The sequence below is a fragment of the Crinia signifera genome, chromosome 5, assembly GCF_055691185.1.
Source record: "Crinia signifera chromosome 5, ASM5569118v1, whole genome shotgun sequence".
In the NCBI taxonomy this organism is placed as follows: Eukaryota; Metazoa; Chordata; class Amphibia; order Anura; family Myobatrachidae; genus Crinia; species Crinia signifera.
The window spans coordinates 297400416-297417642 of NC_139221.1; the positions used below are offsets into that span (position 1 = coordinate 297400416).

At 41.1% G+C, this 17227-nt stretch overlaps 1 protein-coding gene across 3 annotated transcripts in view; it reads right to left on the minus strand.

Annotated features, from left to right (window-relative positions):
- LOC146081227 (macrophage mannose receptor 1-like) overlaps nt 1-17227 on the minus strand; it is a 610592-nt gene that overhangs the window by 561739 nt on the left and 31626 nt on the right. For all 3 annotated transcript variants that reach the window (XM_083189333.1, XM_083189332.1, XM_083189334.1), the window contains exons 2-3: nt 13675-14073; nt 2859-3032 (exon numbers count right to left, since the gene is read on the minus strand). In XM_083189333.1, coding sequence (XP_083045459.1) covers nt 2859-3032; nt 13675-14073 — 573 coding nt within the window. The remainder of the gene's footprint in view (nt 1-2858; nt 3033-13674; nt 14074-17227) is intronic.

Genomic DNA, 17227 nt, shown 5'->3' on the forward strand with positions numbered 1-17227 from the left:
GAGATTATGCACTGCAGCTGTCTCTAATTAAGGGGAATACCAAACCCCTTAGAAATTATGGAAACAAACACAAAAAGAGAATGGAGGCAGCGCTGTGCAAAATCACTTTTCCTTATTTATTAAAAGGTAAACATTAACACTTTAAAAATAAAAGTAAATTAATATGACTGAAAGTCAACAATATTAGCAGCCATCAACAGTACCGCCAGCATCACAAACATGTAATCCCCTTTAGCTGATTAGTATCATAAGGTTAGCTGCATGCATGCAAAGCGTTTAGAGGATTCAATCCCTTCTGTGATCACTTATAGCGTTTTAGATGGTTAGTTGCTATAAGTGATCACAGAAGGAATTGAATCCTCTAAACGCTTTGCATGCATGCAGCTAACCTTATGATACTAATCAGCTAAAGGGGATTACATGTTTGTGATGCTTGCGGTACTGTTGATGGCTGCTAATATTGTTGACTTTCAGTCATATTACCGTAATTTACTTTTATTTTTAAAGTGTTAATGTTTACCTTTTAATAAATAAGGAAAAGTGATTTTGCACAGCGCTGCCTCCATTCTCTTTTTGTGTTTGTTTCCAAATGTATATTAATAATAATAATAATAATAATAATAATAATAATAATAATAATAATAATAATACATATATATATGTATGTATGTATATATATATATATATATATATATATATATATATACTGTATACACACATGTATATGTATGTATGTATGTATGTATATATATATATATATATATATATATATATATATATATATATATATTCTTGGAGGATCCGCACTCACAGCCAGCCAAAGTCATCAATTGGGGTGCTTAACTAGAGTGACAATCAATGTGTCCCAATAATATTCTGTGTATGGGATAATTAATCCACGAAAAGCACTCACCAGTAAAAACATCAATCTTTTAATTTCGTACTTGCTTGTAATAATACATAGATCTTACTTCAAGGATCCTCAGATCCTGTAGGTCGACGTTTCGGCCACTAGAGGGCCTTTTTCAAGACAGCTTCAAATACTCACAACTGCACAGTTCAAGGATAACCCCAATATATAATTAGAGCAGTGCAGACCGGAAGTGAACTCCTGAGATCCAAATGCCGAATTCAGCATTTGGATCTCAGGAGTTCACTTCCGGTCTGCACTGCTCTAATTATATATTGGGGTTATTTACCCTTTCCCCGAAATTGTGATTAACTTTGGACACCATTGGATTGCGATTATACCATGCTTTACCACTGTTGCTGATCTTTAGTGCGTGAACCATTTCCAGTACTGTCTTTCGCATGAAAACCTCTGCTGTTTGTTTTTTAAATTAAACAATGGAAATTCTATAGTGTGAAATTGCTTTGTACTGCTCTACTTCCAATGCCCCTGATGAAGTCAAGCTATTGACGAAACGCGTTGGGCCTGTATCATCATTTGGAAGATTCCTGAATAAACTTTTATATGATTCTCTTCCGGACTACTATATTGTTTGTTCAACAAATCTGTTGTGTATGCAAATTAATTGGCGCACTCTGAAACTCCATTTTCTCTATCTCTAAACCTTTGGGTCCCGTCTAACAGGGGGCCCCTCAGAGGTGCTGCCTTCTCTCCGTGAGGCGCGGTTGGGTTTTCCGGTCTTATATATATATATATATATATATATATATATATATATATATATATATATACAGGGGCATCAACAACAGTGTAGACCCCTGGGCATAGCAATGTATTGGGGCCCCTACCAATCCTCCAGTGGTAGGGGTGGGAGAAGCTTTGATGTCCCGCGGGTGGTAGGGGGTATTATATCAACCACTCAGCATGTAGGGCATGGATCAGTAATTTCCACTAATTACCCCTTTACTGCACAGATGGTGGGAGAAGGGGCATTGGGCTGAATGAAGGGGCCCTGATACATAACTTCCAGGGTGGTAGAGGATGTTTAATATGCAGAGGAGGGGTGTATAGTAGAGTGTGCTTATTATTCATAATTTTCTGGTGGAAGGACAGCTTGCTTCACTGCAGATATCTCCAGTTCCCAGAAATAGATTTCTTAGATTTTAATGGAATTAAAAACTAGAGAATACCACCTACCAAATGGTATTGGGGACTAGGGGATCAGAGTTTAGGAGGCAGAGCAATCTGCCAACGAGTATAAAACTACATACCAGGTGTGTGGAGCTGGAGCAGTAACCAGCTGCTGGAAGGTTGATATCTCTGGTTCTGGGTATAGTAGAGACAAGCTTCTAGTGTCTTTCAGAGGAGGAGAGTCCAAGCTTTTGGAATATACCCTCATAACAACTCTAAGTCAGACAGAACCTGATATATCTGACTGGGAAGTGCAATTAACAGGCTTGGATGGGGACCACTGTTTTGAAGTCAGATATCTCCAGTTCCCAAAGGACGATTTATAAAATTCTTATACCCATGGAAAGAGGGGACACTCAGCTTTCAGGCTAGGTCCCTTAGACTCCTGGAGGGGTTTCTGGGTACTCAAACCCCCCCTGCGTGCGCTACTGCACCTGTACCTTGTTAAAGCCCTTGATATATTTTCAAATTCAGATTAAAGTTTTGAAGGAATGCTCTTAATTTTCCTGTCCCCCAAAAGCTTGCTGCCATAGACATCTGGCTCGTGGCTTTCATTATGACTTCCTCCTTGGCACCAGGTAAGTGGAAACAAACAAAAGACATGGGAAGTGGCTGTTTCCAGTAGGTGGTTTGTAAACATTGTCCCAAGCAGGACACATCTGTCCTATATGTATACAAAGATACACTTATCTGCCACAGGTATGGCCCTGAAGTTCCCCCATCGTGGAATGAATCTGTGGATAAAGCTTACACTCACCCTTAGAAGGACAGAATCCATATAACCCGTCTTTGTCATAGTCTGCAGTAGTAGAGCACCAATGCCTTCGTTTAGACCTCCCGGAAAGCGTGCAGTCCACATACCACTTGGAATTGTACTTGAAGGGGAACACGCAGGGCTGACCATTAGCATTTCCCTTTAGGGTATATAACTCTGTGGAATATAATATTACAACATGGTTTGGATTTGAGGAGCTCGGAAGTTTAATTCATTAAAATCATAGAACTGGTCTGAAACAGAAAGTACTGTAATTGGTATACAGTATAAAGACTGATCATGTTCCTATAAATATCAATTTAAATATCACATACTTGTTAAAATCCTATCACAATGACAGCTTCTGTAATGTAATTTCACTTTGAGATGTTACAGTTTTTAGCCCACAAACTCACCCCAGTCCCTATCTGTTCCCAGCTCCAATCTCTGTCTTCACAGGTCCCTCTCTCCATAACAAGAAAGTTTGAAACAGATCATTGTTCATGTAAAAATTGTGTTCAATTTCTATCATAACATCTTTTAGCACACAAAGAATAATTTGGTCTGTCGAGTGGCATCTAGTGGTCACTGGAGGTATCTCACCTCGTAGAGGTGAGGAGTAGTTAGCCTATTATATGAATAGATGGAAAAAATGGAGAACGCTGCTCACTGTTTTTTGGGGGGCTTGCCTCTGCGTTTTGCTCTCTGCATTTTTTTTTTTGTGAACTGACTTAATAATAAAAAATATATATTTTCTTTTCTTTTTGATGTCTGCATGTGTATTTTTTTATTATTTGAAGGATCTATATTATTTTTTTACTTTAAAAGTGGCATATTAATATATTTAAAAAAAAATTGTGGTAATTATTTCCCCCCCCCCATGATGCATGTTTTTCTCACTTTATGTTCTACCCATCATTCGCCTCAGTTATGACCCATGATTCACCTCTCTTTATCTGAACACTGCCTCCAGAAGGAGACATTAACTCCTCATTCGCCGAATTGGTCAATGCTCGCCGTCAGGGGCGGCAAGCAGCTGACACGCTGAATAGGGTGAGCAGGAGGCATGGCGAGGTGGTAGAAAAAATGGAGAATGCACAGCAAACAAAAAACGGAGAACTCTGTGCTGTGCTCACCGAAGCATTGAATACTGCTAAAAGAATATTATACAAAAAGACTCCACTTGGGTTTGTTGATAGTAGGTAACATTTACAGTATACACCAGGAAATGTCAATGAATGGAAATGGATTGTGTTTTTTTATCCCATTTTTGTGAACAAGAGACCTGGGAGTAGAGTGCAACAAAAAGTTATAAGACCCAGACCAGCCAATTGTTTCCACCAATGATAATGGGTGACCACGGTCTCAATAACAATGTCCCATAACAATGAAAGATTAGATATTTGCCCTTCAATGGAGGAAAAAAAAATTCTAAGACATATTTATAAGGAAATCTTTAAAGAGAACTGGAACAGTTGGGTGACACTACTCATCTAGACATCGCCTTCCCAACAGAAAGTCATTGGGCGGTATTCAATGAGCCTGATTCGCCAGGTTTTTATGGCGAATTTGTGCTGTTTGGCGAATTTCTGACAAAAACGGTGAATCACCCTATTCAATGACCACATGGCGAATACATTTGAAGGTTTTTTTCGCCATGATTCACCGAGTAGCAATCGCTATCTTTTTATGGTGAAGTGGAATGTGAACTTTTAAAATAAAGTGTTTTGTTTTTTACATTTGGTGTCAAAAAATCAGGAATTTTATTCTGAGGAGGGGCATGCTATTTTTATTCATGTGCTGTAAGCACATGAATATATATTATATTTTAAAAATAATATTATTTTTTTTTTACACAGCAGCCAGCAGGGGGTGCCGGAGCCGAGCCGCTCATTACATATTCATATATTCACTGCACGATCATTACGATCGTGTGTAGTGAATATACGCCCCCCTGCTGGCACCCCCAGGGGGGGCAGCCTGTGCTGCCTGGCACCCGGGGAGCCCACCTAACCCCCCACAAAGGTCTGGGCTAGGCAGATCTCTCTGCCTGGCACCGTCCTCAGGCTCCCTGCGGCAATCGCCGCAGGAGCTCATATTCGCCAGTCAGGGGCTCGCTGCCCCTGACTCGTTGAATACCGGAGCCCGCCGGCTCCGGGACGTGGCGAATGTGCAGCGAATCCAAAAAAGGATTCGCTGCACCTCGCAGGTATTCACATTGAATACCGCCCTTTGACTGACCTGCCTCACAAAGACACACCCTGGAGAGGAAACCAGAAACAAAAAGGTATTCTGTGGCCTCTATGTGTTAATCCCTCTCTGGAAAAATATTGCAGCTCTGCATATAATACATATTCCCTTGTAGGCTGGCTGTTTTCTCCTTTCCATGGATATCCCAGAGGAATATCGCGCGCAGAACAAACTTCACTCATATAGTTCTCGCGACCAGATCCTGTATTGTGGGATCTTCGGATCTTCCAACAATGGCTGAAATCTCTGCCAAGATCTGGCGTAGCCATTCTGTGGAGTACATTACCAGCATTTTGAAAGGCTCTTCTACAAAATTCATTAAAGTTGGGATCCCTGAACCACTTACTTCAATGTCCCACCGGCTTTTCACTAAATGACCTGGGAAATGACCCTGCCTGACCTTCCGGTGATTATCCTGCTGACCTTCCGGTGATTATATTTTCCAGCCGGGTTGGGTCCCTTTTTTCTATTCCCACCCTCCCCAGCTCGCCTTCTCCCCCTCTTTTCACTATTATTTCTTTCCCTCCTTTGCCCTTCTTCTGGCTTTTCTTATTACTTACTACTTTTTATTACTCTTTAAGTTACTAATATCTTAAAAAAAAGAGTTGTCAATGTTATATGTACCTATTGATATTTTTCTTTTTATTATGAAACCTCTCTGTAGGTTTTCTTTTGGTGCTTATTCTCTATATTCATGACATCTCTATAATAAAAATGTATATTTAAAAAAAGAAAAGAAAAACCTATGTGTCATGTTCATTCAGAACTGACTCCCACACCTACAGTAAGTACTGCTCAGTTACCATCTCACCCTCTGTCATATACTGTATACGGCCAACAGAGCTTAGGTCAGATAAAGCTTGTTTCAGAATTTTTAATTTAACTCATAATCTATAGATCAAAGTTATTTTTGAACTATACACAAAAAATGATCAATTTTGCACATTAAAAGTCCATACACACTGGGCGACTATGCCCAGTGTGTATGGACAGCGATACACACTGAGCGGCTTTCCCCCTGCCTGGCACCGACGGAGGGGGGAGGATGGCGTTGCATAGTGCAGAGATATGCAAAGCCGTCCTGAAAGCTGCTCATCTGCTGGTATAACCAGCAGATGAATGGCTTTCCCGGCAATGTTGCGGGAGCGCGCAGCAGCGCTCACAGCTCATCGCCGGGCCATACACACTGGGCGGCTTTGAGCTGAACGCCGCTCAAACTGGGTGTTTTGAGCGACTTTCAGCTCAAAGTCGCCAAGTGTGTATGTGCCTTTACTCCTGATATCGATGAGAATGCCAAGACTTAAATCCCAACTGCCGGTATCTTGAATGTAAGTATGCAGGACTGGTTAAGGTTAAGCATGGGGTGGGGGAGTATAAGGTTATGTTGCAAGGAGTACAAAAAACAAACAAGAATATGAAAAACTGCGCTATTTGTCTGGCACCATGTAAGAACACACCTTTACACAGATTGATTTTTGAAATGATGGTTTTTGTAAATCATCAACATTTATTGTTTAAAAATTTATTCAGGTGGCCCCCTTTAAATACAACCATAATGTTATACACACTAAAATAAATGTATTGTTTAATATGCACACTATATCTTTAAAATATGTATCCACTTCAAAACAGAATTCATGGACACCTTGGAAAAAAATTGTTTGTCAATTGGACAATTGATGGTAAGTCTTTGCACTTGTATTTTGCAATAAATGAACAGCTGTGAATATAATAATTTGGAATAGGCACAGTCTTGTATGTTATATTGCGCCAATTGTGGCGTTTCTCACCTGCGCCTCCGTGCGCTGTGACTCCGGGTGATGTTGTAGCCGTTGAGTGTCCCTCCGGTACGGGTGCAGGGAGGGGAGCTGACCGGCGGGGATGATGAAGGGGTCTTCGCTCTTACCCTCACGGGAGCTCTCACTGATAGTTGTTTGTACCAACAGCGCTTCTCTCACCAGGGCTGGGGTAATCAGTGAGAGTGCACGGGAGCTGCGGACCTGTGATGAAAGGGTCCGGGCTGTGTTCTTGATCTCCCTGCTGTCACCGCTGTGTGAGAGGGACTGGGGTGTCTCTCCCACCGAAAATACCGTCACCCGTACACTCTGGAGTTCTCAAGACCACCGGAGATGCTGGCGCTGGAGGAAATAGTTGGTATCGCAGATGTGTCGACCTTTTCAGAATGTAGACTGATTTGCAAACAATCGGTCCAAGGTGTCTCTGGCTGGGGCTCCCCCTAACGCGTTTCGCCCCTAGCAATGGGGGCTTTTTCAAAGAGTGTCTGCCATTTGTTTTTTCTCAGTTGATATACCCAGCACCTAATTGTTTTTTCTTTCCAATTGGACTGAAGATAATGGATCAGGTGTGAATAATTTGTAATCCTATACAGGTGCGCAACTTGCATTTGCTTTGGTTTGTTTTTTAGTTTAAAAATTCAAAGTCAGACTGCATGTCTTTTTTCATAAGATCACAAAATATAAAAATAGAAATAAATATCACATAAATGAAAATAACAAATTCATAAAAAATAATAATAAATGATAAATAAATAAATAAACACAATTTATTAAGTAATTGTTTACATCGAATAGTTCAAAAGAACATTTGTACACAACCATTCATTTTTACATAGTTTGTTAGAATAAAGAGACTATCAGGAGGATATTTGCCGCATATTTAAATGATATCATTCTCATAGATACATTGGTTTTATATAGACAGGGCCGGCGCCACCACTAGGCAAATCTAGGCATTTGCCTAGGGCGCGGGCCACTGGAGGGCGGCATTTTGCCCCCCCCCGTGCTGCGGGGGTACCTGTCCTGCGGCGCTGTGTATTTAAAGCTGGCGGCGGAGGCAGCGGGGGTCCCTGCAGTCCATTAGAAATAACGAGAGCTATCCGCCGGGCTATGCGGAAGCGCTTCTGTTGTAAAAACACTGGCAGCACGGCGCACGCTGATCTCAGCCAATCAGCATGCTGCCAGTGTTTTCACAACAGAAGCGCTTCCGCATAGCCCGGCGGATAGCGCTCGTTATTTCTAATGGACTGCAGGGACCCCCGCTGCCTCCGCCGCCAGCTTTAAATATACAGCGCCGCAGGACAAGTACCCCCCTCCCCCGGCACCGGACAGCGCCGCAGGACAGGTACCCCCCAGCACCGGACAGCGCCGCAGGACAGGTACCCCCCCCCCTCCCCCGGCACCGGGGCGCCCCCACCCCGACTCGCCTGGGGCGCTCCGGTGCCTTGCACCGGCCCTGTATATAGATTCAAAAGAGAGAACTAATATATTAAAGAGTCATTCAAATTCATAATGTTAAAAATTCCATATATATATATATATATATATATAAATATATATATATATATATATGGATCCATTTATTACTAAAATTAGTAAATAATAACCTATTTTTATCATATCTTCCTATATTACTAGACATAACAAACAGACGGGAATCATTAGGGAATAAGCCAATTAAGACCTGGCTAGGAAAAAACAGCATAAAGGGGTGTTATAAATGTGGACAAACCAGATGTATAACATGTGGTTTTATCCCTAAAAAAAACCATGGAAGTGGAATCCTTTGTTAGTAAAAAGAAATTCAGTATTAAGGAATTCATACATTGTAATACAGTGTATTGTATTTATTATTATTATTATTATTATTATTTACATTTTCTTATATAGCGCAGCAGATTCCGTTGCGCTTTACAATAGTAGACAGTGATAAGACAAACTGGGAAACAACAGACAGACTTGGAGGTAGGAGGGCCCTGCTGCAAGCTTACAATCTATAGGGATATAGGGGGGAAACACAAGGACAGGCACCAGTAATAGCATAGCAGTCCCACCAAGTTACAAGTCCAGAAGGGAAGCTATATAATACATAAGTGCCTCGGAGGGTTATGCATGTAGAACTTAAATATAATAGGCTTGCCTGAAGAGGTGAGTTTTCAGATTGTATATATTACAATGCATATGCAGCCTTCAATATGTCGGCCGCACTACCAGAAAAATAAAGACAGGTTTAGAGAACATACTGTAGATTGAACATATTGAAAAAATTTCCCAATCACAGTGTCTCAAGACATATTGCAGAAGTCCATCAAGGAAATATAGAAGGTTTGAAGATAATAGGAGTACAACATATACCACAAACCACTAGAGGTGGAGATACAGATGGAGCGGGTCTTATTGTTGCTGGCGAATCGCCAGCAGCATGTTGCTGGCAATCCGCCAGCAACACTGCGCTCCATCTGACTGAGACGCACGTGCGTCCCCCACGCACGCGAGTCTCAGTATCCCTGCGGTGGGGCGGCGAGGCGGACGCAATCCTGTTCACCTCCTGCTTCAGGGGGCTGCGGGGTGCTTCAGGGGGCTGCGGGGGGGGTGCGGGGACCCAGTGTAGACACCGGGCGACCGCCGGCAGCACCATCGGAAGGGGACGCGCGCGCACCTCGTGCGCGCGCGTCCCATTCCGGCATACAGATGGCGCGGGGCAGGGGATGGCGGCTGGCGTCACCAACGCCATCCCCTGGATAGATAAGTCCCGCTCCATCTGTAGGTATAGAGATTTAGCAGAAAAAGAGGCATTTTGGATCTTTCAGATGCAAACCCTTATACCTACAGGACTTAATGCCAACATAGATTTGGAATGATTTATGTAAATACCAATTGATAAAAACTTATTATTAGTAAATAAGTCTCTATAGAACCTTAAATATAAGGTCTATATAGAATACTAACAGGGGGGGTCCTAATTGTATATATGTAAAATTGTATATATGTATAAGCGTTAGTCCGTCTGTTTGTTATGTCTAGTAATATAAGGTGGTCAAATCTATATATGTGGGGTGGGGGGATCCACATTGCAAAGACCTGTGTAGAAATATGGAGGAGCACTGTGACTCCTATATCCGGCTAGCTCCAAATCGCAGACCGGCACTGCGAGGGGAGGTGGCACGGACCATGCTCTGTACAGGTCCTGCCGAATGGAGACCCAAATCCTAAGAACAAAAGCTTAGAAGAAATATAATTACCACCTTTGGAGAAAAATGTTTATAAGGATGTTTAATCACCAAATGAATAAGGACCATTTTAACACAAGTTCGTCATAATAATGAAAAAAAATAACATACCAAGAATAAATCGATCTATAATAAAAGAATAAATAAATAAAAAATAAAAAATAATAAAAAATAAATATTAAAAGATAAAAAATAAGAAATTCTATAACGGTATGTCAGGAATCCATACTTCTGGATTTGATGCATGTATATATATATATATATATATATATATATATATATATATATATATATATATGTTTTGTGCCTTTTGGTATTATTAATATGTATATATATATTTTTTTTATTATTATGATTTTCTAGAATTTTTCTTGATTTCTTTGTTATTTTTTGTAAAATATACATATGTACGTGTCATTCTCTTCCTTTCTCATTTCTTTTGTCTTATAAATCACACACGCAAATCAATTGATTAAACTGACTTTTAAAAAAAAAAGTATAGGAGCATTGTGGCTCTAGCAGTTACAACAGCAGCTTAGTAAGTAAGAGGTCCTGGGTTCAAACACAACGATAGGAAGATACGATAAAAATAGGTTATTATTTACTAATTTTAATAATAAATGGATCCATATATATATATATACGGAATTTTTAACATTATGAATTTGAATGACTCTTTAATATATTAGTTCTCTCTTTTGAATCTATATATAACCAATGTATCTATGAGTATGATATCATTTAAATATGTGGCAAATATCCTCCTGATAAGTCTCTTTATTCTAACAAACTATGTAAAAATGAATGGTTGTGTACAAATGTTCTTTTGAACTATTCGATGTAAACAATTACTTAATAAATTGTGTTTATTTATTTATCATTTATTATTATTTTTTATGAATTTGTTATTTTCATTTATGTGATATTTATTTATTTCTATTTTTATATTTTGTGATCTTATGAAAAAAGATATGCAAATGCAAGTTGCGCACCTGTATAGGATTACAAATTATTCACACCTGATCCATTATCTTCAGTCCAATTGGAAAGAAAAAACAATTAAGTGCTGGGTATATCAACTGAGAAAAAACAAATGGCAGACACTCTTTGAAAAAGCCCCCATTGCTAGGGGCGAAACGCGTTAGGGGAAGCCCCAGCCAGAGACACCTTGGACCGATTGTTTGCAAATCAGTCTACATTCTGAAAAGGTTGACACACCTGCGATACCAACTATTTCCTCCAGCGCCAGCATCTCCGGTGGTCTTGAGAACTCCAAAGTGTACGGGTGACGGTATCTTCGGTGGGAGAGACACCCCAGTCCCTCTCACACAGCGGTGACAGCAGGGAGATCAAAAACACAGCCCGGACCCTTTCATCACAGGTCCGCAGCTCCCGTGCACTCTCACTGATTACCCCAGCCCTTGTGAGAGAAGCGCTGTCGGTACAAACAACTATCAGTGAGAGCTCCCGTGAGGGTAAGAGCAAAGACCCCTTCATCATCCCTGCCGGTCAGCTCCCCTCCCCGCACCCATACCGGAGGGACACTCAACGGCTACAAAATCACCCGGAGTCACAGCGCATGGAGGCGCAGGTGAGAAACGCCACAATTGGCGCAATATAACATACAAGATGTGCCTATTCCAAATTATTATATTCACAGCTGTTCATTTATTGCAAAATACAAGTGCAAAGACTTACCATCAATTGTCCAATTGACAAAGAATTTTTTTCCAAGGTGTCCATGCATTCCGTTTTGAAGTGGATAAATATTTTAAAGATATAGTGTGCATATTAAACAATAAATTTCTTTTAGTGTGTATAACATTATGGTTGTATTTAAAGGTGGCCACCTGAATACATTTTTAAACAATAAATGTTGATGATTTACAAAAACCATCATTTCAAAAATCAATCTGTGTAAAGGTGTGTTCTTACATGGTGCCAGACAAATAGCGCAGTTTTTCATATTCTTGTTTGTTTTTTGTATCCTTTAAGCTGCCTAATTGGACACACGTAAGTATATAGTAGCTATTGTGTACATACACTTGTGCACTAAAAAAACTGCAGCTAAATTGAAAACATTTTTATTTTTATTTCTATTATTAATAAAATATATATATATACCAATACATATAAAAAAACTATATATATTTTTTTTATAAGCGCCCTGATGGTGATACTTTTTTAAAGTGTCACCACCTCCCCCCTTTTTTTCAATGTTGCAAGGAGGAAGGGTTAGGAGAGGAAAAAGGGAAGGATTCCCTGCATCGCCGGCATATCCTCGCCGGTCATCCGCATGTGGTCTATAAAGTGCTAGTATGATGATTCAATAAAAATAAAACAATAATAATAATAATATTAATAATAATAATAATAATAAAAAAAAAACAAATCATATACAGTATACTGTTTCAGATACTCTGAGAAGCCTCATGTTACATGGGTAAGGTTATAATGTTCTTATAGGGCTTCTAATGGATGTTGCATTTAAAGGTTTTTGCTGATAGTGTTATGGGCACAAAGAGTGGTAAATCTGCCTCTTTGTCATCTAAAAACATTTGTCTGTACGGATAGAATTATATATACTTATTCTGGAATTCCTCTTTTTACACTACAATACATATCTGTACTTTTGTCTCTAAGTAAGTATATGTCCACTACTAATTACTATAAAAGGGTGATTGTGCAATTCATTATCCAATTTACATTATGCTTACAGTACAGTCCTGGTCTCCTGGCCAGGGTAGTGGAACAATAGAGAAGAGTGGGCTGCGCAGATGGTGCTGTATATTGGCTACCGTGCTACTGTATATAGGATTACGGATACATCCTGACTTTCCAGTTGGCATATGAAATAATGGGGTAGATGTATGACCAGGCATTATGGGGTAAAGTTGCATGAGCCCTGATACCGCTTCTCCCCATGTAGTACTGTGGAGATGTTTTTTTAAACGACAGAAGCGCTATGTATCCTTGTAGTTACTGGCACTGCTCTTTTTGAGATGTGCCCGCCATTGTATGAATGTTCAGTGGCACTGGCTTTAGCATGCCCTCGTCGCATGCCCTGCGCCGCATTAAAGAGATGAAGCAGGAAAAGCTATAGCGGCACCATGCTTGGTGATATAATACAGATGGAGCGCCTCTCAGTCAGCGCCAGGGCTCGCCAGATTGTCCCCACTGGTGAGATGATGCTCCATCTGACTGGGACATGGCAGCGAGGTGGCAGGGACCCAGGGGAGCATTGTTAGAACTGGATGCATGTGCGTCCCCTTCCGGTGGCTGGCAGGGGCTATCGGTTGGCGATCCGACCGCCAGCCCCCGGATGGAAGAGGCCGGCTCCATCTGTACATACCACCTATTAGAATTGCCAAAATTATCTAAAAGTAGGTTTGAAATTGTTCACCGATGTACTGTATCATTGCTTGCATTATCTTACCCATCAATCTTTAGGGTTATATGCACATTCCTCATACTACACATAGTCCACATTCAACAAAAGGGAGTAACCGTATACCAAATATAGATCAGATATATGCTCCTTACCTTCATAGGCCCTATCACATAGGATATCTGCTGTTTTTCCAAAGATTTTCCATTGCTTCCAGAATCCCGAATCTTTATAGAGAATAACTTTTTCATTTGCTTTATCATAGTTCAAGTGAAGATTGTCTCCCTGGATTCCAAGCCATAAACCGCTCTTACATTCCCATTTCTGGAGGTTGTTGGTGCCATCACATAGGTCTAAGGCCACCAATGCCATGTTTTTCTTTGATACTGCGGCCAGACATTGGGAAGATCTTACATTTATAAGATGTTGTTTGGAAATCCATCGGAATTTTTGGGCATCGCTGTTCTCATTACATGTAGCAAATGAGATGCGGAATATCTGGCCTTCTATACACTTCCTTTGCTCTGTATGGTAGATTAAAAAGGTATCCGAGTCTGAAAAAAAGGACCATTTTTTAATGAATAAACTGTTTGCTATTGGCAGTGTGGGTAAAGAACTTGAATTGGATCCATTACACAGAGAAGCTCATGTAATAACGTAATAAAATGTGCCCCAAAAATCTCTAACCTACAGTAACCATTGAGATGAAACTCCCATAGCGAAGCGTACGCTGACCAGTCAGCCTCAGTTGTGGCTCCCACTATCCCCCTCCCCACATACCAATGTAATTTTGTTGGGTACATTTCCAATCTAAGCTGCATCAAGGCAAGCGCCAGTTTCCACTGGGCCCGTCAAGACAGAGACACAGCATGTGACATCCACACTGCTAGTCTCTGGCTCATCTGACAGGCATAGGACCTCCGGCGCTTCTCAACACGCGCCCTGGCCCTTCCTGCCAACCAGCGGGGAACAGCCGCAACTCTGTGTCCTGGTTCTGCTGTGGTGCGGCGTTCTGAGTGTGAAGTGGCAGTTCACATCAGACGCTGTCCACACTGAAGGACATTAGAGAAATTGCGGTTAATCCGGGACCCGCAGCTGTCATTCATGCAGGTCATACAATTCCCATACTTCACTGTGATTTTTGCGGGGCCTATTAATGTTTATTTAACCCATTAGCGCATTATTGATTGCACATGCGGCACATTGGATAAATATAGTCAGTTTACTACTAAAGCTACTAGCCAATAAATACCTACCTGTATCAGTGGTTTCTGACCATCCATTTGTTGCATAGAAATCATCAGGGAGAAATAGGCTGGGCTCGCACTGAGTTAAATCACATTTGTGTTTCATGTGTGTCAATTATGTCAATTGTGTGTCTATAGTTCGCTACTTTTGAATATATATCTAATAAAAGTTAAATTTTAATAAAATTGTCCTCCACGTGCATCACCTAGCAACATACTTTCTTTCTTGTGTTTTTGATACCATTGAGATATTAGCTTTCATGTTATAAACGGTGGCAGAAAAGTGACCACTCAAGTTGATTGGGTGCTGTCAATATATTCTAATAGTAAAATAGAGCAATAGTTGATTTAATAAAACTTCAGTTCATTATCTCTGCTGCAAAGGCCTCTGGGAAGACCAGTCACCACTGTTAGCTGATTTTTTTTTTCAAGTAACAATTGATTGGTCAGTGAAAGATACAAAGGATGTCAGTAAGTAAAGCTGGTTACACACTGGACAAAACATTGTCCATTCAATTGAACGATACTGTTCACAGACATATAGCATCACCTGTACTTCACAGCCATATGTCTGAAGATAATATTGGTGCATAATGCTGTGTGTATGGGCTCCACTGATCATGGTGTAAAGCAGTCATTTTCAAATAACTCTAGACTAGGGGTGGGCAACAAGCGGCCCTCCAGATGTTGATGAATTACACATCCCAGCATGCCTTGCCTTAGTTTTGCTGTTTGGCCAAGGTGAAACTGATGCAAGGCATGCTGGGATGTGTAGTTCATTAACATCTGGAGGGCCGCTTGTTGCCCATCCCTGCTCTAGACAGTAGTGCAAGCTTATTCACATTACACCACAGAGTAGTACCCTTTTTTCACGTTACACCACACAGAAGTACCCCGTAATCAGGATACACCACACTGTAGTAACCCTTATACATGTTATGCTACGCAGTAGTAGTACCATTTATATAAATAATAAGACATAGTAATTTCCCTTACATATTAAGACACTCAGTAGTGTGCTTATACAAATTATGCCACACATTAGTAGTGCCATTAAATATAGCAGATCCCTTAAGCACTATGCCGAACATAAGCAACAGCGAGTCCCACTGAGCCAGACGAAAAATGATGCCAAATAAGTTATGTTGTACTGCTATAAGGAGAGGGCACTTCGAGAGGATATTTTTATCTGGTAGCTGGGAAGACCTGCCCTGTGATAGTTGTGGGAGAACACAGAACCCCTAAAATCAACAGGATATTTCTGAGAATTAGCTTTGGGTGAGTTATTTTGTTTCTGTGCAGGGAAAATACTGACTGCTTTATTTTTACACTGCAATATAGATCTCACTTTGAAGAAAAACCCCACCCAAATCTAATTCTCTCTGCACATGTTACATCTGCCTCCCTGCAGTGCACATGGTTTTGTCCAGCTAAGAAGGATTTTGTCAGAAAGAGTGAACTAGTATAACCCCCTTAGTGATTATTATCATGTAAAAAAATTCCTAGGGGATTGAGAGTCTGGAATTGCCCAACTACTGGGAAGCATGACCCCTTGTTCTTTCAGAAATGGGTCTCCATTATTAATAAATGCGGTACTTGTTTCCTAGCAAGGCGCCCGTCGGGTCCATTGCATGACCTTTAGTTACGGTATGCGATGGGACCAGATCAGACTCGATATTAGGATTTTAAGAGCTTTCTGTACAATTCTGTACAATTTTAACATCACGTCGCATCGCATGCCATTACAATGGCATGCGATGCAATGCGACGCGATCAGACCCGATTTTACATTGTACAGACACTCTGATGGCTGATTACTATGTTAAATGCACCCCCAGACCCGAGTGCAGTGAGCCACTGAGCCCGAAGCGTGGTGAGCGCAGCAAGCCCCGCGAGGGGACGCGGAATACATGTGAAGTCATCCGTGTCCCCTCGTCGGGCTTGCTGCGCCCGCCACTCTTCAGGCTTGGTGGCTCGCTGCACTCGCCACACTATATAAAATCAACTCCATGCCGACGTGGATAGTGGGGGTATGAAAAGGTCGGAGGACGCGTACCGCCGCCCCTCGCGGGCTCGCTGTGCTCGAATCGCTTCGTGTTGCCGTAAATAGTTGGGGTGGCGTTAACAATGGGGGTGCCTTTAACATAGTAATCACCCATCAGAGTGGCTGTACAATGAAAAATCATCTCTGGGGGTGCATTTAACATACTAATCACCCATCAGGGTGACTGTACAATTAAAAATTGGGTCTGATCGCATCGCATCGGGTCGCATGCGATGCGATCAGATAGACCCGATGCCATAAGATAAATATCGTGGGCGCTGTGCTAAGAAACAAGTACCATAAATGCTCCCTCGATTTGATGCTTTTAATCATTGAACAATCAAGCAAAGAAATGAACCTTACCAAAGCAAAGATCATAGACTTTAACCCCTTCCCGACATTTGACGTATATATACG